Source organism: Eutrigla gurnardus (genome assembly GCF_963514095.1).
Source record: "Eutrigla gurnardus genome assembly, chromosome: 2".
NCBI classification, from domain to species: Eukaryota; Metazoa; Chordata; class Actinopteri; order Perciformes; family Triglidae; genus Eutrigla; species Eutrigla gurnardus.
Window position 1 is genome coordinate 20,118,699 of NC_139916.1, and position 24,905 is coordinate 20,143,603.

Here is a 24,905-nt window from a genome sequence, read left to right on the forward strand (position 1 = left end):
CAAACGGCAGTAGCACAGTTTGAGAGGAGGCCTGCATCCACCGTCACTGATGGATGTTTTTTGTTTTCCCTCAGCACTTTCATAATCATGTTTTTGACCTTGGAAACTGCAACTTTCAAAAGGGAAAGAAAAAGTAAAAATATATATATATGTAAATAAATTGGTGATGTGACTGAACTGCAAAGCCTATCAACGTGGCAGATATGTGGCTGTCCATTTAAAAATGATTTTACAAGCTAGCAAAACTATGCAAAAAGCATGCAATTTAAAATGTATGTGGGCAATAAATACTGTCATGTTATTTATGTTTTTCTTTAAAAGCATCATCCCTTTTATCCAAATGTAATAAAGGCGAATAAGATCATTTAACAGCTTTCTCATGATGAGCAATGTCTGATATCAAGTTTCAAAAGACGAGCAAAATGTCCATTTTAATTAGATGATATTTTAGTTGGCTGCACTTTGCACTCTGAAATAGAAATATATGTGAGCACATCTGAAATAACGGCAATATGAACTCTACAACAAACATGTTTGTAATGGTAATGAAGTTTGTCCTCTAGCTGCATAGTGCTTCACCTTAATAATAAATGAAGAATAAAAAAATAAAATAAGAGAAAGAGTAGCTTTTTTACCGTTTTTATTGTTTCTGGAGGCTCTAATACAATATGAATCATAAGCTTTACAAAATAAAAACAAAAATACAACAAAAAAGATTCCCCTCCAAAATGGAAACAGACGAAGGTTTCCACTGAGACACAATGACAAACGGTGACCCCCAACAAAGACATAGTAGTGAGGAGAGAAAAGTCGAATAGGCTGAACGGAGGGGAGGCAAACTGTCATGTTATACACAGTGGAGAAGGGGGGGGGGGGGGGGGGGGGGGGGTTGACGGCGTGGGTGTAATCACCCGGTGATTATAACAGTCCATCCCCATGTCTGTCCACATTTCCACTCTCTTCAGCCCCACGCAGGCTCACATGCATGCAGACGGAGTGGAATAAGGAGTAAAAACCTAACATAAACTGAAGGCCGCCCTCGTGTTCACACCATTTAACCAGAAGAATGACAGTTATACACAGACGGTAATAATTTTATACAAATATATTGGGAGGGGTGGGGGGTTGTTATAGACATAAGTAGGTGCTTGAAATAAATTTGATGTCCATAATAATGCCAGCCCCATCGAGCCTGCGCCACCTACAGGCTCAGTCTGTGTCCTTTTCCTCGACGCCGAAGAAGAGTCGGGACAAAAAGTCGCTCATTCGAAAGTGACCAAGGACACATCAGCTGTGACAACATCAGGGATTATTACCAAAATGACCCTCACACTGTAAGATTATCATTAACCGTGGTAATACTATCATAATAATTCAAAAGATGGGAGAAAGAGTGAGCGTGAGTGAATGGCTTCATGGCAGATGAGATGCATGAAAACAAAACCAGACAAAACAAATAAAAAGATAAGCAGTTTCTCCTTTTTTTTGTTTTCCACAAATAAACACGAGTGCAGCACTGAAACAGGTGTTGAGGGAGAGACTCGATGAAACAGAGAAATTATGGCAGAGATGAGAGAGTGAGAGAGAGACAGAAGAAAAAAACAAAACAAAAACAGTAGCAAATCTAGGGTTGCTGTTTGCGTTTGAGTGCCAACATCAGGTCGACCTTAAGAGCCTCCTGCTTTGACTTGTCAGCCAGAGTCTGAACGCTCCTGTGGGGGGAGAAAGAAAGAGAGAGAGAGACACACAATTAGTGCGTGCAGGATCAAAATATGAAAAAACAGTGAGGCTGGAAACGTTTCTCCAGCAAGAATCGCAGGCTGTAAGTTCTGAGCAGAGTTAGTTTCACAGACATCTCCGTCGAACTTCTTCCCCGAAGATGGTGAAAACAAGGTTTGATCACACATTTACTGGAGATGCACTGCACACATTCACACAGTCAGTCAAAATAGTAAAAAGAATAAAAAACATCCGTTAGTGAGTTGCTTTCATGCTGTTGAATCCTGTGCTTGAACCTGCTAACACCGTTTTGTAGCAGGATTCACCATCCTTTACATTTTGCACTTTGTTAAAAAAGTTTAAGACGCATAATTAACTGAGAATATTATGTGCCAATAAAGAATTAAAATCTTCATTACATTTGCTTTAAAAAAGGAATGATTTATACTCGTTTCCCATACAACTTAACTGGACTATTGATTACATTTCTTAATTGACACATTTCACAATTTGCGATGTGTCGAGAGCAAACGTAGTTCACAACAAAAGCGGTTCCCCTGCAGACATGAATGCAGTTTCATTGTGTGGGACCGTAACTTTTAGGAGAACAGGCTGCAATTACTCGTCCCCCGTTTCCTTGAATTCTTGAAGGAAAACTAAAAGAAGATGTTTTTCTCACGTCACAGTAAACTCTACAAACTGTCACAACTCTGGCAGTGTCATCCTAGTCCCAGTTATCGTATGATCAGTACCTCCGAAACACATGCATCTTAATGAAAACAGTACTATTTAAAGCATGTTGTCCCGAACCAGAGACTGTTTATCTTTGTTTGGAAAAAGAGGTTTTCAATTCATCGAGTCTTTTCTCCTTTCTTTGAGACTGTTCACCATGGAGGAATGCAATGCAATGCAATGCAAATAAAAAAGAAGAATTCAAGGTAATAGGTGAGTAATTGATCAAATAAACGGTCTTTTTGTGGGTGAAGTATTCCTTTGATCTATTTGAGTTTCTAACCATTATAATCCTGTTGAACAGACACAGGTGAATACTTATGTGAATCAGATTTTTCTGGTTTTATTATAATGCGGTACTTTCTCACGCACACACACACCATCGATGGGTCATAGCGCTGCGCCCAGAATAAACACACCGTCTAAGAAAACCTTATTTGGGCAACAAAACTGCAAAACATCAGGGGTGGTGACTGCTTTGAATACTCTGCCATAGTTAGTGTGTCGCTCCCTCAAAGGGATCATCTGTTAGACTACAAGGTAAACAAAACATGCACACAGCTGCTCAATCTTCAAATCTTGGAGGACCATGCAAATGTGTTCGTATCGCACACAGTCCCGTTTACACAGAGAGTCACCTGTGAGCCTGAGCACTCACAAGCACTTAAACATATACATCTTATACTTACAGTAAGAAGCTTTTCAATATTTTCTATTGGCGCTTGTGTTTTATGCCGTTTTATGTTCTGGTAACAGAACATAATAATGTAACTGTTCCTTACATTATTATTGACTGGTGATATATTTCAGACAGTTTTGGAGCAAAGCAAGGAGAGTTCAGACCATTCTTCAGTTTGAAAATCATCCTGTTGAGTGTTTTTCGTCTAAAAAAAATGTGTTGATTGAGTGGCTTTGCGTGGAAATATCAAAGATATGTCTGAAATAAATGATCATCGTCATTTCTTTAAAGAACCATGAGACAGATAAGCATCTGAGACGAGCACCATGGAAACATCAGTGAGGAACATTTCCCCTTGTTCATTTCCTATTTACCAATACACACTTATATACACAAACACACACACACACACACACACACACACACACACAGGCACACTTGTCCATGCCAGGTTGTACCTCTGACCCTAATCAATGAAGATCTGACGCTGGGTGAGGACCTGCGACAGCTCCTTCTGGAGCTGCCGGTACTTTTGGTTATCAGGCAAAGATTCAATAGATCTGGAGCACAGAGGAGAAGTGACAGAGGAATTGACAGGAAGACACGAAAGGCAATCAAAATATAGGATCATAGGAGATGTTGAGGAGAGGGGCAGGGGAAGGAAGAGAATGAATGAATACAGAAAAAATGCAGCTGAATAGAGGGGAAGCAAAGGTAGGTTTAAATAAAATATGAGAAAAGAAATGACTCGGCTCCAAGTAGGACTGGTTCAATTAGAAAACAGTGTCTGCAGAGCCTGCTGACTGGAGGTGCTGTAAAGGGAGAGAGGGTGGTCATTCAAACAACTTGTGTAGTTACCTTAGGCCATTGACAATGTCCTTGGTCTTCCCAAAGTAGATTTCATTCAGTGTGGAGCGGATCTTGTTCTCCATATCCTGCAGAGGAGTAGAATGGCTGCATTAGGTAGGCAGTCAAAAAAAAGTATACAAGCAGGATATTAGCCTTTACACTAACTTCGACAAGGCGGCCGATGTTGGCGATGTGGGGTGAGGACTCTCCAACCGTCTCATCTTTTTCCATCTGTGAAGAGATGAAACACAGTGAGTTCATGGGTGACTTCACAAAGGCTGGAGACGTCAGCAGTGGTTTACCGTTTAGTACAATATCTACCTGTCTTGTAAGACTGCCGCCCAGGTTCATGGTACCGGAGCCGGTCTTGGTTGTCTGCAGCCACAGCATGACGGTGGAGGTGAGTTTGTAGTGAGCGGTGCGACCGCTAGACTTCTCCTGCTCACACGAGAGACACAGCGTTAGAGAGACAATACTCCAGACTAAACTGGGAAGTTTTACACCTCAAAAGATTTATAAATGGTGCATCTCCTGCATGTCCCTGAAATTAACAAGCATCTGCAAATTTCCTGACAAAAAGACTGGACCAAGTTCTAATGCGATGCTATTATGATTTTTACCTGGACCTCCACCACATGGATGGAGTCCCAGCAACCCTTGATCTTCTTGGATCCATCTCCAGCCTTCTTGATGAGAATAACTCCAGCGAAGCCATGATCCAAGTCCCAGAGGTACACTGAGGACACACCACCCTCAAAGTACCTGAAACACACAGATATCAGAGGTCAGAAGAGGGCGACGCTGACCCTTTATTAAAAACACCCTATGAGATTGCTTTGCTGATACTCACAGGTCTCTGTACTGATCGAAGGCATTATTGGCTTCAACCTCGAGTTTCCTCAGGCGAGCTGAAGGCATTGCGCCGTCTTCAATGGGAGGTTCATACTTATTACTCCACGGGGACCTGGTGTATTAAAAGGACATTATAAAATCCATTATAAGCCGGATAAGATGTTATTTTCAGCCATCGCCTTTGACCTATTTCTCACTGACAGACTAACTGATCATATTGTAGTTAATGTCCCTTGTCCGTGTCTGAAGTGCAGTCATAAACTTGACCTGTAGGAGTCGCCGTCTCGGTTGTAATCACAGAGCAGATAGTCTTTCCCCACCACCTTGTCCCGGGCGATCTTCAGGGGCTGGTCCACAGAGGAGAGGAGGTCCTCACACAGACTGGGCACCTAGACACAAGCACGGAGAGAAAAAGAAAAACATCAACACAATGTTTCTTATAGCACAGATACTTGGATGTGTATGGAAGAGGATTAGGGCAGCATGTGTTGTTGTTTTTTTTTTTTTTTGTTCTAAATTCAAAGTCTGAATTCTGACTTTTTTGCCCCAGAAGTGTGGCTTTGACTTTAATTAAACTGAAAAATAATATGTTGGCCCTAACGCTCTTCTGTAGATGTGCTCAGCTGCAGAAACTTCTGCAAAAGTTTGTAACACATCTCAACGGCTCAGGCGCCTTATTAAAAGTGTTCCGTTGGTCTCGAGCAAGAGACATAGGAACAAGCTATTTTTGCCAATGCAGACTTCCCGTATGAGATGCCAAATTATAAAACCTGCAGGACTGGAGGAACAGACTAGACAGCAAAAACAAAAGTAGCCTTGTATTTGGTCATTTTGGTATAAAATGAACTGAAAATTCTTGTCTTGTCTTGTCTTTCACATTCCAGCTTCACTCAATTAGCAGAGGTTACAGAGTAGAGCCGGAATAAATATCAATGGGGAACATGATAGCTAAAGGATAAGGGGGTACAAATTACTTCTCACAGATTGACACAGACTCCCCTCTCTATGACCTGCTACTTTAGAGTATAGACACAAAGGAGGCCCTGTTTCCCTAAAAAAAAAATCCCACACACCCCTGAACACACACACACCTGGCAGCCCAGACTGGGTGAGACAGGGGGAGGGTGTGGGTGGAAAGCAGAGAGGAGGAGACGAGGAGAGATTCGGGACAAACAGGAAAGAAAGAGGTGATTTCAGGTGATCCTGAGTCACCAGGAAGAGTTTGAGCAGAAATGGTGGAGCCAAAAAGGGCCCGGCAGTGGAGGTGATTGACAGCTGCGATAATAATCGCTAACAACCGGACACCGGAGCAGGTGGGGGTCTGGTTGGAAAGGAACATACATGCCCACAAAACAAGGTGCCATGCAAACACTGGTAAAGTGTGATTTGATCTGTGTCTGATTTAGCTTAACTGCTCTGTTAAAATCCACAGAACAGGCCAAACAATTTCTATATACTTTCTGTTTTATAAACAGAAAACTGTAGGAAGGAAGCAATTATTCATTTTCAGTCAGAATTTTTAGGTTGTTCAAGCATTGCACTGAGGACTTAAGGGGGAACATCGACACTTCCTCCATTATAACAAATGCTCAAACTAACTTGTTACCCAGATGACACACTGATGCAGCAACTGTCACACTTGCATGCCATAAACAATAAATACTGAAAAATCACACATCCATTTCTGATGTTACCAAACACACATCTGCAACAATCTCAGGACAGACACCAGTGCACAACTGCTAACTGGGTGACTTGACACGACTTGACACATAAGCACAAGTGCTATTTAAGTATTATTAGGTTTTATGACTAGGGTGGCACAATTTATCCATATATTATCAACATCGTAATATTTTTTCCTAATCCAGGAGACACATTGTGAAAGATGACGTGTCAAAATATATTTTTAAATGAATCGTATGGCACTGCAGACACGTCCTACATGGCCAACATTTCATAAATTAGACGATAGATACGTCTTTGTTTGGTTTAGATTCCAACACATTTAAAAAAAATTAAACTAACCATAATCACCATGTTTTTCAATTAAAATGAGAATAATATAGTATATATCATTTTGCAAATCACATTGCAATCGCAATATCAGTCAAAATAGTGGCAATTAGATATTGTTTTTTTTTAATTGTTCCACCCTATTTTATATCTTTCTTGCATGCAGCAAAAATTAGAACCCACATTTGATCAACATGAATGACTTGAACATGAAAATGAAAACCATCAACCGTGTATGTCAGCATCTTAGCTCTGTCTATTACACATTGTCCTTTCCAGGTACATTTTTCACTCAAGCAATATTTATTATATTATTCTCCGCTAAAAATTGTTTTTGATTGCAGAGGGGGGATCTGTTTTTGAAGTTTTGTTTGATAAAAATATGTGAAAATAGGGATTTATCGGTCCCCACCTCAATTTAAGATGTGAATGTATGAGCTGGAAACCTCAAGGGAACATAGCCTACGCTCGGTGTGTTTTACCTGTAAAGACATGTTAGAGGACAAAACAAGGACAGAAACTCACCAGGTCAATGAGGTCACTGAGGTTCTTCTCGATCTGCTGAGGAGGCAGACGCCTCATCAGGTCCAGGGCACAGTCCAGCTGCTGGTCATTCTGAAAACAAAGAGACAACACTTACTACACTGTACTGTTAGATTAGAGTTAAACACGTTCAAAGCTTCAACAACACAGCAGCCTTCCTCCAGTCTGACTCTTTCGTGCTACATACAGCACGTTACTGTATACCGGTATGTTTCAATATATAAAGTAAGTAAGTAAAAATAAGAGTTTAGCTCATTAAATAACAAAAAAAAGAAGATCTATTTCCGCCCTGAACCTAATTAACGCATTTTTCATTTTACAAATCATAAAATAAAGATTGACACATCTCACCCCGTTTGATGGAAAACAACAACAAAAAACACTAACTGTTCCGGCAAAGATTTTATAGCAAATAATATGTATTTTGGGAGGCAACATAAAAATATATTAAAAGGAAAGAATAAATAATCAAGCACACACAATTAAAAAGGAAATTTAGAGAAACTGGCAGTTTGTTTTAACTAAAAGCAGATGTGTAAAGTAGTTTAGCCCTAAGTGTAAATAACGATAGCTTCAGAAGTCAAATATTGATTGTTCTATACTTTACACAAAAATACATTTCACCTGAGAGCAAAGTTATTATTTGTGTCGTCTTTCCCACTACATCTGAAGTAGAAATCCAACAGACCCAGGTGTAACCATGTAAGACAACAATATTAACCTTTTCATCATAATTACAAATCTGATTAACATTTAAGTGGATTTTAATAGCCTGAAAAAAAGCTTCTCACAAAGAGTGTTTTACATTCTAAAGCACCTCGTCATCATATAACCCGTTCACTACAAACATATATTTAGTATGTCTAACAGAGAGCTGGAAGATTGTCAGAGCACAATATAATTAATCTATATTGGTATTTTAAGATTGTTCAAATATCAGAACATGTTTTTATAACTGGCCAGCTGTCAAAAATGCCCAAACTCTAACAGGAGCATGATACAGTGTTGCAAGCAACTGAAAGAATATATGTATTTGCAAGCAGTTTTAGAGAAAATTACCTGACCAAAATGTTGTGCCACATCTCTGCTGCTGTTGAGTGCCGTGTGTACTTAAGTACTATGTTCACACTAAGGATTAAGCGAGTTTTGAGACGCTGTCTCGTTTTTTTAGTTTAGAGTACAGAGGCTTTAGCAGTATTAGTCAGATCAAGTGTGTATCTTCTATTACAAGTTACCACCTTATTTTCGCACAGAATGTCCTTTGTGTAACTATCCCTGTTCTGCAGCGTAAGTAAACATGGCCTAGGAAAACAAACTTTTCTAGTAAAAAGAAAACGTCTAACTCAGACTGCTGAAGCGTCACAATATCTTACAAATAAACCTTGAAACATCAGTTTACGCAGAATGAAGATTATGGATTTTGTACCCCTTCTCTTACTTTGAAAGCTCCTTCATAACTCCAACACAGCACATTGATAAAGACCTGTTACATTCTGTATAAGGGTATGAGAGGGGCCGCTGGGCAGGAAATGTTCACACCCTTGGGGGCAAACTGCTTGCACTGTGAGACTACAGACTCTGTTTCCAGCTCAGTAGACTGAACAGCACTCATGATTTGTCATGTGAGAATTTGCAGAGAAAATAATCTGTGAGAGATAAATAGTTATTGGACACAATGTAGTCAAAGGTTCAACCAAATTGAATTGCACAGTGCAGAAAAACCATCATGCTGTGGGGAAAGTTTTCAAGATGATTTTCAGATGTGCCATACCTGACGACAAAATATTCTATCCTGAAGTAATATCTCCATAACGATATAGATCACTATACAGCATGTTTTCTGATAATTCAATAAATAAACAAACACAATATGAAGAAGCCAAATTGTAAAGCCTGTTCTTGTTTTCTCCTGCATGAATTATAGGAAGGAAATTCAGTTCTGGTCCATTTGCACAAGAAAACCCTGACAAACAAAACTAATACAGGTGTACATTCCTGTAAAATGAACAAAAAATACTATTCAATCAATCAATTTCGACCTTATGGTGTATCAAGATATATAGATAAATGATTCCATTCCATTATCGCCCAGGCCTAATCCAAATAAGAGATGCCAGTGAAGATATTGTCCATCAGCTGTCAAAAGATGCACTTCATTTGGCTGTGAGACGTGTGTCAGGGAGCACAGGTGGCCCATTGGACCACAGATATGATGAGGAATGGCTATCAGCCTATCTTCAAATGGCAGCAGGCAGGGAGGCCTTTTCAATAAGGATGAGTCGTACCGAGGTCAGGCCAAACTTAAATGTTATGTTTGCATAGGTTTGATATCTTAGCAGTAAAGAATGTGAAGTAGCTTTTTGATCTGGAATCAGCAAATTACAAGTTGATAAGTAACAGGTATGCATTTAAAATATTAATATTTATCATACTCTTGGAACACATACTGTTTTGCTGGACTTAGCAAAGGGTCAATTGTTCAAATCTTCTCCCATACATCGTGACCAACCAGTAGGTGCAGTGAAGAGGGTTATGATCCCTCATCTTCTTCCCACACAGTAATCACAATGGGTAAAACATGTCCAACAGGTTATCAGACTAACTCCGGCCTGGTGGTGTGTGCAGTGCTGTGTGTATTCACACATCGAAACCTGATTATGTCTGATCGGGCAGCTGATTGGGCTGTCCCTGACGCTGTTACCTGAGGCACAGATTAACTACAAAGCACACGTACGATGTGATCAATCAATCACCCGCTGCGTTGAATGAAACATGTCCTTACACATCTCATCTCAGTATCCGTGGAGTTACTAGAAGACAGTAGGACAATCTATATTCCAGGCGAGATGGAGCGAACCCACCATTTAAACACGAAACATTGATTAAATCAATGAAGGAACTTAAGGTAGCTTTTGTAGAATGAGCAGAAAGCGGGAGTTATGTGTAACAAACCCTCACTTTCATCACAAGCTACAAAACCAATGACCGCAAATTCAATTCAGAATCTTCAACACAGCCTGAGACTGTAGAGTAGTTCTTGTTTGGTGATATGGTTGAGATGTTCACTAAGGAATGTTTTGTACTTCTTTAAGCAGGCGTATCAATTAAGACTAAATGAAAAACGTATCCATAATGACAGCTGTAGAAGACACAGTACAAACAGGACTGCATAGCAAGGCCTTCCCCCAGGGGATTCTCAGTGAGCTGCAGGATACAACTTGAAACTGAGGAATGTATAAGACACAGAAATTAGAGTAATAGTAGAGGGACAAAACCTGTTTTTCAGTAACTGACTTATATATAAAACTCATAAAAGTTACAACTATGGTAATTACAAAATATTACAGTGCCTCAATTTAACTAAATAGCATTGTTGTGTAATTGCTTTTACAAATATACCAACTTAATTCCTTAATTGATCCCCTCCAACATGTCTCTACAAACATTTCTATTGGTATGAAAGCCTAGAGATACAATTATATCCTGACATTAAGTGCACAATTGTCTGATATAAACAAACAATAATTGGGCTACGGGGATTGAAGAACAATTTGCTATAGGTTTGAGTCAATTGTTTCAATAGCAAAATCACCAACTGCAGAATATAGCAATAGTTGTTTGCCCTGCTACGTTGTTTATGACACCCATTTTATTTACCTCCGTTTTAGATGTCAACAAAACTCTCCACCTTGGCTTATCTAGTATGAAGTGACTCTTCTTAAGTACACAACCCTTACAGAGTATACTCATACAGCTGCTAGCTGGTCAACGGATGACGACATGTAGTGAACCCTCTTTCCATAAACATTTTTCTTCAGGATGACCCTGAACATAACAGAAGTTTCTAGGCAATGTCCCCCATGCATTTTTCTCTCCTCCGAGTTGCTTTTTGCCTGTCTTAAAATCTCTCTCACTTGATTAATCAGTCTGCACCACCAGGCACCTGCGCTCTTTGACACTGTGTTTACCAGTGCTCCTGTCACTCTGTAAACACCAGCTCAGACCAACAACCCCCGGGGTCGGGGGAGGGCGGTGAGGCTCAGGCAGCAGAATGGATGAAGTGAGGCTGAGGAGAGTGGGCGACTGCCGAGAAAAACCAGCTGCTAGTCCCAACTCAGGCATAACACAATTTAGGTCATCTTGAAGTACTACAAAATATATGTTTATACACAGTGTGAAAGCACAAAAAGAAGCTCCATTATGCTAGAATAGTTCAAGTCAAATATTTGTTTTTTTGTCAAGCATAAATACATATTCAATTACAGTTATGTAATGTATGTACTGAAGCAGTAGGAAACCATTCAAAACAGGCAATAAGTAAACAATAATTGCTGTATGTCTTATAGGGATTTTCCCACACTGGATATAGGCAAAGTCAAGATCAACTCCCAAGGGAAACCTTAAGAGAGGTTGACAGCTTGTCATGGTTAGGAATAGGAGGAGCAAGTAGTCTTATTTTAGCTACAGGCAACCCGGCGCTTGACTATATTAGCCTGTGTGTGCGTGTGTGGTGCACGACTGCAGGACTGTGTGTGTGTGTCTGCGCGCGCACGTTATATTAGGACTCCTCACTCATACTGTTCACGAACTTGTGTCAAATCCAAAACATCTTGTGCTAACTATGTCTACGGGGCATCCAGCTCGGCTAGCTGCTAGCTACGAGCTAACTAGCTGAAGGAAATAGCTGCTACCTTAGCCACGAAGTCAGTTAATTTGTATCCGGCAGCGATACACAGAAGTGTTGCAAACAGTGCACGTTAGATGTGCATCAGTGATTTATACACTTGACGCCCCTGCTGATGCTGCTCTCGGGTTACCACCAGGCACCTCCAGCTAGCGTTAGCCTAGCTTAGCACCCATAGCCCTTGACGCTTCGTTAGCAGCAGCAGCCCCACCAAAACCCTCTTACCCCGTCCCTACTCTTCCAGCTCTACCGCGGCCCTTACCATGTCTGCGGCGGTCTCAGCGGGGCAGGGGAGCACGATTCACCGATGACTGTACACCTTAGCTTTACTATGGTTTAACAAATCACTCCTCGCGTCTCTTGTTGTTTTGTTGTTTTTCTTAGTCCCCCCGCGGAAGATGTTTTGTTCGCCTCTCCCTCAGTGAACCCAGCCCTGTCAGCGAAATTCACTTCCTCAACCGGGCTACAGGAAGGAGGCTGCAGTCAGAAAACACAGGCCCCGGTTGCATATCCGGGTCACTCCGGGCTTTCTCTGCAGCAGCCAATAGCGAAGGAGCAAGAAAGGCATTGCCAAGTATGGAAAGAGAGGAGTGGTGCGGTAAATATGCACTGTGCGAGGGCAGGAGATCGACTAATACACTGATGGAGTTGTAAATATATGTGATGTTTCATTAACATTTAAAAAAATATCAAAGTCAGAAATTATGCAAATCAAAATAACGTATTCATATGTAATCCGTATTACATATGACTTTTTTATATTTACTATTTCCCACCTTCATTTCTGTTCACATCCTTTTTATATGCACATATTTTCTGTGGTAAGTTCTGTGGTAAGTGTAGTTAGCGTTGCAGTATAGTAAATGTTATTGGGCCACTATGCTGTTTCTATTTCCATTTTATTTATATTTATATACTACTATTCTGAACGCTCCGTACAGGTAAGGTAAATTCTCCCCTCTTCCAGCCGTCTTAGTTAATGTCTTTACTGTGACCATAGCTGGTATTTTCCAGTTGTTAATTATTGGGAAGTGTGTCATAAAAAAAACATAATTTGTATTTATTTACAATTATTTATACATATTTATTACGTATTTATAAAATGCTCCATGTTACCATGGGATTTTGTTCAAATATGCTTTCTGGCCTGCATGTGCATCCAGGAATGTTTGTAAATGGGAAACCTGCCTGTAAACCTCATCCAACATCTGTATATTATTGACTTTGAGAGGAAAGCAGCATTTTGACTTCCAGCATCTAGTCTGCTGGAATGTCAAAAGAGGAGGAGAAATCTAGCTACAATCTCAAAAACGATTAGTGCAACTAAAAAAATCAAGTGTGTTTGAAAAGTGAGACATATTTTTGATCAGAAGCTGGTATGGCTCAAGTTTGTCCCCAAAATATGCCATATGTCACATCTAATCCTGTGGCAAATGGCTACAATTACTGTCTGTATAGCATTAAATGGGAACTCATAGTATTTCAGTATTGCTGAATACTTTGATCATTATAAGTCAAAAGCATCCCAAAATTTCCTACAGCCTAGTTAGTCTGTAAGCAAAAAAACGATTTTCTAGGGTTAGATTTGCATCCGACTTGATCCCGACTTGCTCTGATGTCATGCACACGTGGGCAATCATGACCTAATGTGATCAAGGCAGATTGAGTATTTGGAGCAGGCACTGCTATAGGCCCTTTTCACTACAGCCGTTTGATATGTAATTGCAGGGTAAGGACATAATAAATTAAAATATGATATATATATATATAAAATGGCCTCATTTATATAGTGCTTTTCTCCAAAGCGCTTTACAGTAATGACTGACATTCACCCATTCATACACACATTCACACACTGACGGCGGAGTCAACCACGCAGGGCGACAGCCAGCTCGTCAGGAGCTATTGGGGTGAGGTGTCTTGCTCAGGGACACCAGGCACTCAGCTAGGAGGAGCCGGGGAGAGAAACCGGCAATCTTAAGGTTGCCAGCCAAACGCTCTACCGCCTGAGCTAAACACCCCCCCCCCCCCCCCCCCCTAGTATCTTTTGTACTCAAAATGTAATTATGGTCCTGTTCCATTTAGCGTCACAGCCTTTCCGTTGAGCCAGCATGCATACCAGGGCCCAGCCCACCTAAATTGAACAAGACCAAAATAATAACTGTTTTACACCTGTGCTTATTTGGCTGTTGCCTGATCAGAAAGCTGATTGGCACTTAGTTTTGAAACGCATCACGTTTTGTAGAAAATGTTAATTTCTTATGTAATTGTAATATTTAACATCAGATTGTATATTAATATTAATATAACACTTATCAAAACCAGCAATTGTAACATTCTTTACAGGGCATACAAACAACAAAAGATAGAATATAATTTAAAGAATTACAAACAATCTGAATGTGGTTGACAAAAATATAGGTAGCCTACAGAACAGGATATAACTATTTCTGTGACTTCCTGTAATTTCTTTGAAGTCTGTTGAAAACTGTCCGACTTGAGCGCAGCTTTTTGTCACCGCCCCCCTGCTTCATGCCGCCTGATATCGTCTACTTCCCAGGTGATGCATCACTTCCTTGCATGGATGGGCTGGATAGGGGACACTTCCACCAGCATTGAAAATCTTGAAGATAACTTTTATCAACATGAGTCAGATGTCTAAGATGACAGCAAGAAAAGTTAGCAAAGTTGTTTTAAATGGGTTATCTAAAGGACTGACCCTTTAACATGATGTCACAGAGAGAAATAAAGTAATGAACATAAATTGGGGGCTTCCTATCTCTATAGGAAAGCTGTAGCTTAGACTCTTTGTAACATATCGAGTTGTAAATCCTGTGTTGCCTGATTAAATGAAACGATAGCAAAAATGTATTTTCACCCAAAGTAAATGTTATTTGAGGTGCTAAAAAACGAATCAAAAAGAAACTGAAGAGGGGGAAAGCATGGGGGAAAGGGGTGGGGAGGAGTTCACGTGACTATATGTTTTCTCGCGATATTTCACGGAGCTTCCTGACAGCAGAAAACATGGCAGCCGAACACGGACGGAAATGGGACCGCTGTCTTGCTGATACAGCCGTGAAAACAGGTTAATGTCTTTTAAAAAATGTAATATTAATTATTGTTTAATGCTGCTTTTCGGTGTTCTGCAGTATATGACACGTGGTAAATAAGCTGTGCTACAGGTCAGTCCATGTCCTTGTCTACGGGACATCTGTGAGACGACCGCGCGTAGTTTACTGAGGTCAACAGTCGACACGTCTGCTGCCGAATGAATAAAACTAAATGTTTTGTTATTTAGGGGAGCAATTATTATGTTAAAGAAGAACACATAGCATGTAATACAACCTGGTGCATGTGTCCCGATTAACAGACTACGTATGCGAACAAAGTCACCGAAGAGTGTAGAGGTGTATCGCAGCCATAAAGGATCATTCCGTCCAAAATTCGGCCTTAGATCATAGGTTCCCAGGCAGTCTCATCTCTCCACCAGCCACAACTGAAGTCATTATTCAACAGTTAACTAGCAGCAAGAAGCATAACGGTCCTACTTAGGAGTTTGTCATTTTTTGGCCCTTAAAACTACAGCAGGTGTCAAACATACAAGGTGTGTTTTATTACATTTAAATGTATTTGCTGTTTAAATGTTGTTTTGCCGTTGTCATACAGACTGAGCATAGGATGGGGATTTAATCCTGTATTTATACAGATTAAGGGCATCAGCTGTGCTGTGTGAGAGAAGGTTGATAACTTGCTTCCTTGCAGCCTCTGGGCCTGTCTGGGAAGACATGTGTTGTTGTTTTCCAAATTAATCCTGTCAAGTTTAAAATGCAAAGCCAGCCTCTTCAGATTTATCCACTCTGGAGAGACTGTTTTTGAAAAACAAAACAAACATTTTTGGGTTGTGTGGTATAGCTAACACCTTTAAAGCCAGGGTTGGTTGTCGTCTACTTGTGATCGCTATTCGTTGAAGCACAAATTCAAGCTTCATGGGCTCTGATCCAGGAATAACTTGACGTTACATTATTTTAATCCAAATCATTTGCCCCAAGCATTGGTAAACTGTAGCATTGGCCGATCAACAAATAACATCTACATTTAAGATCATTTTTGAGATATTTTGCCCAATTTATCCCATTACCATCACTTTCTCATTGTTCTACAGTCGATTCACACTGAAAACAACAAACGTGTAACTTTTACATTAATATATAATACACAGTACGCAACAGCTAACAGGACACATTTGAATTAACTGCCCAAGTCCTCTATTAAGTAATGAGGTTTTTTCTTTATAATAGTCATACCAAAATGAATAGATGTTCTGGTTTCCTTCGTCGACTCTGGTCTTCTCTTAATGAGCCGTCACTGATTAAACAACCCTGCTTTGCAGCGCTGCAGATTACCATGGGGCCTTTTATGCAGAGTTTGTCTGTGGTATTTGGAACTGTGTTGGTCCAGGACTCAAATACTTAGACTGGCAAACAATCTGTCCAAAAAGACATTTAATGACGTCAGCTTGGGCCCAATGAAATATGTTTCTCACTGGGAGGAAAAACATCTGCATTGTGGCATTTCTTTGAGCTCATGCCATGTAGCAAACTGCCAGCTGTGCCAAGGTGTCTGGTAGCCAGAGAAACTCTGCAGCATATGTTCTACTTCGGAGCTTGGGGCTCAGTTTTTTGTCAGATCAAGTTCTCTGTAGCTCCTTTTACACTGCCTTTTCATTGCAGCGGTATCACTCCTTTATTCCGCCACTTCGTCAGTGTGAACGCTACTGAGACGGAAAGAGGTGACAGAATGTTACGCCTCTGAGACGGCAACGGAGGTAGTCACAGAGCCGCAACAGAGACGAGGTGAAACGGCGTTCTTTGTCAACGCAGCGAGCCAGTGAGGCGGAAAAGACGTGACGTGATGAAGACGTGTTACCGGGGCGATGCGCCGCCGGCAGATTTAGCAAGCTCAAAGCGTAGATCCGACGAAGATAAAATGCCGGTAGTTGCTCGTACGAGGCCACCATTGTACCCATCGGCATGTTTATGATGCACAGCAACTTCGCTTGCGGTTGAAGAGTCATGTAAATATGCAACGAGCAAAAGTTCACCTTTCATTGTTGTTTGTAAGCTATCAAGATAATCAGATTTCCGACGCTCATTTAACACATCACACGGGCAGCGCGGTTGTCGTCAGCCGTGTGACATCACTCTCGTTCCGCAACGCCGGGATGCTTTGTTAATGGAGATACCGTTGTGGTGTTACGGCGCAAAGCAAAGTTCATTATAAACGGTGCGATTGTGGCATATTTTTGACTCTACGGTAGATGTCATATAGCATCATTTGTGTAGCATTATGTGAGTTTGTTAATGATTCCAAATTTTTATGTGATAAAACATGTTTACATATCCTACAAAGGATATGTAAACACGGTGCAGTAAATGAAGAGAGGTAATATATAATACTGGCCAGTGATAAAAGTGAAGTCAAATCCAACTTCTTTTTAAAAAGGGAAAGCATGGGCATTGATGGTAGGGAAGACAATCAGAAACATCCTCTTCATCATAACGGGAAACAACTGCGTTCATTGGAAACGTTTAATTTGAGGAACAATATTATAGTGTAATAGTCTTTACTACCTGTATGTTGACATGCTCACAATGATAATGTTAACATGCTGCTGTTTAACACATGTATATATTTATATTTTTGAACCATGTTTACTATCTTAGCTTAGTAATTTAGCACATTTATATTTGCTAATTACTACAAAACACAAAGTAAAGCTGAGGCTGGGAATGTCACTAGTCAGGGTCATGAACAAACGTATTGCACTCAACTACATTTACATGAAACGTAGGGACATCTCCAGAGTTTTAATTCACACAGTTACAGTAATGACTGTCACTTATTGTCATATGAAGAAGGCACCTAGGGCCCACTGCACCAGCATATGGTCTTACAATGGGTCTGAGGATCTCATCCCGGTACCTAATGACAGTCAGGGTACCTCCGGCAAGCACATGGAGGGCTGTGCAACCTTCCAAAGAAATGCCTCCCCAGACCATCACTGACCCACCGCCAAACAGGTGATGCTGGAGGATGTTGTAGGAAGCGTCGCCAGACCCTGTCACGTCGGTCACATGTGCTCAGGGTGAACCTGCTCTCATCTGTGAAGAGCACAGGGTGCCAATGGTGAATCTGCCAATCTCTGTGATCTCTAGCAAATGCCAATCACATTGCATGGTATTGGGTTGTAAGCACAGGCCCTATTTGTGGACGTCGGGCCCTCAAACCACCCTCATTGAGTCGAATCCGGACCGTTTGAGTTGAAACTTGAACATCAGTGGCCTGCTGGAGGTCATTTTGTAGGGCTCTGGCAGTGCTCCTTCTGTTCCTCCGTGCACAAACGAGCAGATATGGGTCCTTGTCCTTCTTCGGCCCCCTCCACTTCTCCAGGTGTACTGGCCTGTCTCCTGGAATCTCCTCCATGCTCTTGACACTGTGCTGGCAGACACAGCAAACCTTGCCACAGTGCGCATTGATGTGCCATCCTGGATGAGTTGCACTAACTGGGCAACTTCTGTGGGTTGGAGAAACCGCCTCATGCTACCTCTAGTGGTGCAAACACTGCCAAAATTCAAAAGACAAAAAAATCTGCCAGAAAGGCAGAGAATAGTGAAATGGTCTGTGGTCACCACCTGCAGAACCATTCCTTTTATAGGGATGTCTTGCAAATTGCCACTCGTTTCCACCTGTGATCTGTTTAATTTGCACAACAGCAGGTAAAATTGATTCCCAAGTACTGTAATACACCTCATGGTGCAACCTGGACACATCATCAGTGATTCTCCCATATAACACATAGGGTGTTTCGGGTCTGAATCAGACACCCTCACCCGGGCGTGATCAGTCCAGCCGGGAGTGATCAATCCCCCGACTTGTGTCCAGGTAGTGCACTACGCCACGCCTCCCCCCTCCTCAACCAGAGCCAACGTGAAGCCTTTTCAGACACTTCCAGGATGTTTGTGATGGCTCTTCGCCTGTGCAGTCCACAAACACCAAGGAGCCCCAGGACCCGCTGTAAGGACTTGAATAGGCTCGCAGCGGGCCTTCCACCCATTCCTCCAGCACTCCGCCACAAGATCTGCATACTTTGCCCTCTTCCTCTCCTGAACTTCCTCTATTCTGTCCTCCCATGGGACAGTTAGCTCAAGGAACACCACCTGATTACTGGCTCCGGACATCAAGACCATGTCTGGCCTGAGTGTGTCGGTTGCAATTAACGCAACTGCTTCCCTAGGTCAACCAGGGGCTACCAGTCCCTTGCTGTTATTAGCAGGCCCCCCTGGGTCTTCTTGGAGGGTTGAGGTTTCTCCCCTGCTCAGACAAAGGCAATCGTGCACTTGGTTGGGTGTTGCTACTTACCGGTGTTGATGCCAGTGCAGATGGCGTCTGCAATTGCCCGCAGGATCTGGTTGTGGCGCCACGATACCTGCCATCTCCCAAGGCCTTTGAGCAACAGCTGAGGATTTGTTCTAATGATCCTCTTTTCTGACAGAGCTGGCACACAGGTGACTCTATGAGGCTCCAGGTGAACAGGTTAGCAGGGCTTGGGAGGACATTGTAGACTGATTGGACCAACAACTTTAACTGGTGTGGCTCCGCCTTCCAGAGTTCGGTCCAGGTGATCTTGCGGCCAGCTGTGTGCTATCACTTGGTCCAGGCCCCCAGCTTGCTCATTCCCACCACTCTGCTGAAGCGAGCCTCCTCCATCTTGGCGCGAACCTCCTCCTGGATAAGCTTTCACCTTTCCTTTCCCCTGGCTCTGCTGTAGCATGGTTTTGGGTTGCTACCAGCCCAGCCCGACCAGTAGCTATGGTTCCCACCAGGCTGCTGTGCCGCAGCCTCGCCTCTGCCCGCTCCACTGCATCCTGGGTAAGCTACTTCCTCCCTGTTCTGACCTCCACACCTGCAGAAGATACTTTCCCGTCAGCAGAATCTCTTTAGAGCAGGACTTCTCTGGCCCGGGAAACCTTGAACTCCTCTGCCAGACTGCCTAAAGGAAGCTGCAGCTTGGTGTTGTGTCCAAACAAAGCAATGCTGCTTAGGCTCCATGGCAGGCCCAGCCACCTGCGCAGGGACGAGCAAATCTTCCTCTCAAAACCCTTCACGATGGTCATTGAGAATTCATACATCAGCAGCGACCAGAGGAGACGAGGCAGGATGGCATGCTGATAGATCCAGGCCTTGAACTTCCCAGGAAGTCCTGACTTGTCCACAGCTGAGAGCCACGTGTTGAGGTAATCGCTGGTAGCTTGACGTGCAGCGGTATCCTTCAGATTGCTGGTGAAGAGATTTCCCAGGCTCTTCACTGGCTTTTCTGACACAGATGGAATTTTGGTGTCTCCCAGACTGAAGCGAAAGTGGTCGGTTACCTTTCCTTTCCTCAAGACTAAGGACCTGGACTTAGCTGGCTTGAAACTCATTCTTGCCCAACTAATAAGTTGATCAAGGCCTTGAAGTAGCCATCTGCATCCAGGCACTGATGTTGTGGTTACCGTGAGATCATCCATGAATGCTCTAATCAGGGGTTGCTGGGTGCCGGATCTGGACAAAGGGCCTCTGCACTCTACTTCTGCAGACTTCACGAGCATATTCATTGCAAACAGGGACGCAGAGATTGTGCACCCTGTAATGATGCCTTTCTCCAGACAATGCCAATCTGATGTTGAAGTGCCAGAGGACACCCTCAGACTTAAGTTGTTATAGTAGTCGAGAACAAGATTTCGGACCTTCTCTGGGACGTGGTATTTGCTCAGGGATAATTCCACCAGCTTGTGTAGAATCAATCCGTAAGCATTGGCAAGCAGGGCTCCAGACTAACGTTTTGCATTGGTTGCACTGGTGCGCCTAACTTTTTTTTTTTAGGTGCACCAGCACAAAATTTAGGTGCACCCACATTTTTCATCGCGTCGCCTTTAACGCCAAAAAGTCACCTTTTTATCGCTCTCCTTTTACATAATGACACCCCCTTATGGCCTAGGTTAACTGCAGCACCATCAGCACCCAGAGGAACCGTTTTCTCCAGCCATTCTGAACACTGATGCCCAAGCGCAGTAAATGCTTGCTTTGTGGCAGCATAAATTCCTCAAGAATAAAAAGATCATACAGGTCACTAGTCTATAGATTGCAAATGGAAAACTGTTTATGTGATCTTAGCCTAGCCTACTTATATTTTTACTTAGGCTATTCATTTTTAATAATAATATTAGGAATAGGCTACTATACAATTTCCTATTCATGATGTCTCATGCTGTAATGTGGGCCTTCAAACACTGTGCGTGTCCGTGCTCCACCTCGACATGTCCAATTAACATGTTGACCGGCCTCCCTTTACGCAAAATGCAGCAGTAGACAATAACGCACTCCTTCGTAGGGACGTCTGTGTCGCCGTCGATCATGAATGACGTGTACGTGGCGTTTCCAACCTCCGCAGCTGTCTTGTTCTTTAGTGTGTCTGCATTTTTTTCATCAGAATAATTTCGGACTTAAATTTGGTGAACGGCAACTCCTCCTTTGCAATATTGTATGCGACGTTGAATTTTATAATCATTTCAGATTCCTCAGCGGACCTGATCGATACAGCCTGACGCTGAAATGCAGCTGGATGAGGGGCCACTTTATTAACACACTTATCACGGCATGTAGTATGCTTTTTGGACATATTGGGCTTTTTCAATGTCTCGATGCGAAATGTTGTTGACTCTTCCACAAACGCACTATTACCGGCCAAATTCTGACCGCACTCCCGACAATAAATGCAGTGCATTGAGTCCCTTTCTTTATCGTACATCAGCCAGGGAAATTGCTTCAACCAGTCCTGTCTGAAGGCATATTTTTGGGCTTTTTAATTAGTCTCGGGGCGAGGCTTTCTGCCTCTCTTCACTTTCAAAGAAAATCGAAGCGCTCAGCGTCGAAGCGCTCAGGAGTACCTGCTCTGCTCGCTCGCATTTTCGAACTGACACAATTTACAGCAGTGAAAAGGACCACAGCCAATCAGAGGCAACGACCCGCCCGAGCTCTGTCTCTTATTGGTTTAGACCACGATACCGTCAGGAGAACATAAAGAGATGCTGCGCTTATGATTTTTTTTTTCACCCGAGCAGTGTTAGGTGCACCAGTGCGACCTACAATTTTTTCCAGTCGCACTCATAAAAATTTTGGTCGCATATGCGACCAAAATGGTCGCACTCTGGAGCCCTGGCAAGGTCCAGCCACAGTACTGCCAAATTGCCTCTGCTCTCTCACGCCATATATAATATATATTTTTTATTTTTTTAACTAAATTCACAACCTCAAATGTCTTAATTGATGCCATTTCCAAAAATGTTTGAAATAACAAACAAATGAATAACAAAATCATTAAAGTTGCAGTAGGCAACATTTGTTTGATCATATTCACTGAAACCAACACAATGCTCCTATAGAGCAACATAAATCATCCGGTTTTAGAAAAAAAAACGCGCCTCTACGTGCACCTAGAGCTTGTTTGTTTTGCAAAAATCCACCGCGCCCGTATCATCCTGTCCAATCAGTGCAGTTCACAGTTCGTGCACACACCACAGATCCCACCTCCCCCCTCACGCATGTTACAATATCACAGGCACACGCCTCAAGCTAGGCATATGCTAAATGACGTTAGCAGTTGCTATCTATGAGTAAGTTAGCCAGCCTACCTCTGTGTAGCGTGTTCTCCATGCCGTTTATCGATGAGAGAAGACATGGGCGCGTTCACAGGAATCTGGTGCACGCACACTGACGAGCACTCAATGGGAGGGAGCGGAGGAGCTCGGTGGTAGAGGGGGAGGGGCCTGAGTGTTGTAAACATTCGAAATTTGACTGAGACAACTCGATCTCCCAGACTTGCCGACTGCAGCTTTAACCAGCTCTGGACTTTATTTTCTGGGAAAACCTGCTGAGTATTTGGTTGCCTGTGGGTTATTCAGTTCATTATACTTCAACAGAAATGTTTTTGTTATAAACTATCCCCCTTGGAGACATCCAGACAAAGAGAAAGGACGCCAAAATGAGATGTTGATCAGCCCTCAGTTTTTGCTTTTACTGTATCGTTGTCATTGGAAGATCAGGGGCCTCAAATTTCTCTGGCTGAAGAGCAGAGAAAAGCTGAGGCTGCTCCAAACGGAAAAATGGACACAGAGGACAATGATTTATTGTCGATCCATACTGATAGCAAGGGTGAGCGGGGTCTTTGTGGTCTTGTTTGACATTTGTGAGTTGTGCAATAGAGAACAGTCTGAGGGTTCTGGTTCAGGCAAATCGGTCATGCTGCATAGCTCCCTGAATCCAATTAACAGTCGGAGGGGCCCAAATGGCTGTTTTTTATGTGTTTTCTGTGCTGGCTGGCCTGCTGTTGGGTGTGGTGTGGCCTGCAGCGAGGTGAAGTTAAGCGCACAAACACATTCCTCCCCAAGAACCCACTCTGGGCTGAGAACTTCAAACAACACGGCCAACTTCTGTGCCACTGAGACTAACCTTCTGCTCGACCATTCTGGGTCAAGTCATTGCTTACCTGCACATGTATACACTCTTTGACCTATTACCTCTCCTGCCCTCTGCGCCCCCCCCCCCCCCCCCTTGCACCCCTTTAACTTTTTCCTTTCCCGAAAGTTTCTGCTCTTGCTGCTTTTTGTCTCCCTCTCATTTCCTAATGAGCAATGTCTTGTTAACTTGCGCTATTTACCAACTCTTGCATCAGACGTGAGAGCAGCACCCCACTGACCTCATTAAAACAGATTTACATCTACGCCAGCTTTTTATACTGGATCAGACATGATCACATTACCTCAGTACTTAAGTTAAATATTTTTTGGAAATGTAGTTTAATCATGACACTCATACTTTCTTTATTCCCCCCCCTTTGCAGTAACTGGCCTTGCTGTGGGCGTTGTGTTCTCCGTCCTTCTCTTTAAACGTAAGTGCTGTTTCTTAAGGTAGACTGGTAAATTAAGAGGGTTTTTTGTAAGCACTATTTAAAACAAAATTTAAATGTGAACGCTTTTCACCCCCAGGTCGCACGTGGCCCGTCTCACTCGGGTCAGGCTTGGGACTGGGCATGGGATACGCCAACTGCCAGCATGACTTTAGGTCACCGTACCTGGTTCACGGCAGCATGGTTAAGGTGAGCAGAGAGGCTAAAGTGTATCACATGCACACTATCGCATCACGCTTCATGATTTTTGTTTATGCTCCTTTACAGGACCAGTAGTGAGGAGCTAAAGATGAGCAGGACTTGCCGTGAAGTTGCGCATCTGTTTTTGTGTTGTTATGCTGCTCATTTCTGTCCTGGCACCAACCAACAGCAGTCAGTGTATATTTAATAAAGTGAATCTGGAAAACTTTCTGTCTCTCTCTCTCCCTGTTATTCTGTGTGCATGTTTGAGAAGAATAAAATGTGGTTTTGGTGGTGGGAGGCAATTTTGTGTGTTAATGAGCTGAGAGACTCGAACTCCTGCTGTTTTGGAATGAGGGCCAGGTTCAGCATCTGCAGCTCTATTAGAAAGTGGGAGGATGAAAAGTTGCAGAGAACGATGGAATAAAGAAAATTCCGTTGGTGGGAGACTAATGCATAGTGTTCGAAGAGAGGAAGTTATGTGTGACATGAACTTTTGTCATATAGTTTTCCTATTTATTGATTAATAACAGAGAGGGTAGATTCCTTTCTGAAGACGGCGAAGTAACCTGAATTTGCACAGTATGCCATGATTTGTAGTTCTGTTTTTACTGTTGGAAAAGCGTGTGTGCTCTGAAAGCGAGTTT

The 24,905-nt window shown here is 42.5% G+C and overlaps 2 protein-coding genes across 3 annotated transcripts; one reads left to right on the forward strand and one right to left on the reverse strand.

The window, feature by feature from the left end:
* Positions 1-625: 625 nt before the first annotated feature.
* Positions 626-12,565, reverse strand: capzb (capping actin protein of muscle Z-line subunit beta). 2 transcript variants are annotated; one of them, XM_084033028.1, is made up of 10 exons: positions 12,337-12,565; positions 7,373-7,462; positions 5,099-5,220; positions 4,830-4,943; positions 4,600-4,741; positions 4,301-4,417; positions 4,145-4,210; positions 3,989-4,065; positions 3,589-3,690; positions 626-1,712 (listed from the first exon to the last, which is right to left on the reverse strand). In XM_084033028.1, exons 1-9 carry the CDS (start codon positions 12,337-12,339, stop codon positions 3,597-3,599), a joined length of 825 nt encoding a protein of 274 aa, XP_083889154.1. In that variant the 5' UTR covers positions 12,340-12,565; the 3' UTR covers positions 626-1,712; positions 3,589-3,596. The 2 variants fall into 2 exon arrangements, with proteins under 2 accessions (XP_083889154.1, XP_083889155.1); XM_084033029.1 differs by lacking the exon at positions 3,589-3,690.
* A 2,500-nt stretch (positions 12,566-15,065) lies between these two features.
* Positions 15,066-24,487, forward strand: LOC311027680 (MICOS complex subunit Mic10-like). The gene is made up of 4 exons (XM_084031810.1): positions 15,066-15,159; positions 24,013-24,060; positions 24,158-24,267; positions 24,346-24,487. The coding sequence occupies exons 1-4, from the start codon at positions 15,099-15,101 to the stop codon at positions 24,352-24,354; spliced, it is 228 nt and encodes a 75-aa protein (XP_083887936.1). The 5' UTR covers positions 15,066-15,098; the 3' UTR covers positions 24,355-24,487.
* The last annotated feature ends 418 nt before the right edge of the window (positions 24,488-24,905 follow it).

Coding starts and splice junctions, on each gene's coding strand:
- capzb (XM_084033028.1), bottom strand. Junction 4,742..4,829: donor TTCGATCAGTACAGAGACCT/GTGAGTATCAGC, acceptor TGTGTGTTTCAG/GTACTTTGAGGGTGGTGTGT. Junction 4,211..4,300: donor GCGGCAGTCTTACAAGACAG/GTAGATATTGTA, acceptor ATCTCTTCACAG/ATGGAAAAAGATGAGACGGT.
- LOC311027680 (XM_084031810.1), top strand. CDS start 15,099: ATGGCAGCCGAACACGGACGGAAATGGGACCGCTGTCTTGCTGATACA. Junction 15,160..24,012: donor TGATACAGCCGTGAAAACAG/GTTAATGTCTTT, acceptor CCCCCTTTGCAG/TAACTGGCCTTGCTGTGGGC. Junction 24,061..24,157: donor CTCCGTCCTTCTCTTTAAAC/GTAAGTGCTGTT, acceptor TTTCACCCCCAG/GTCGCACGTGGCCCGTCTCA.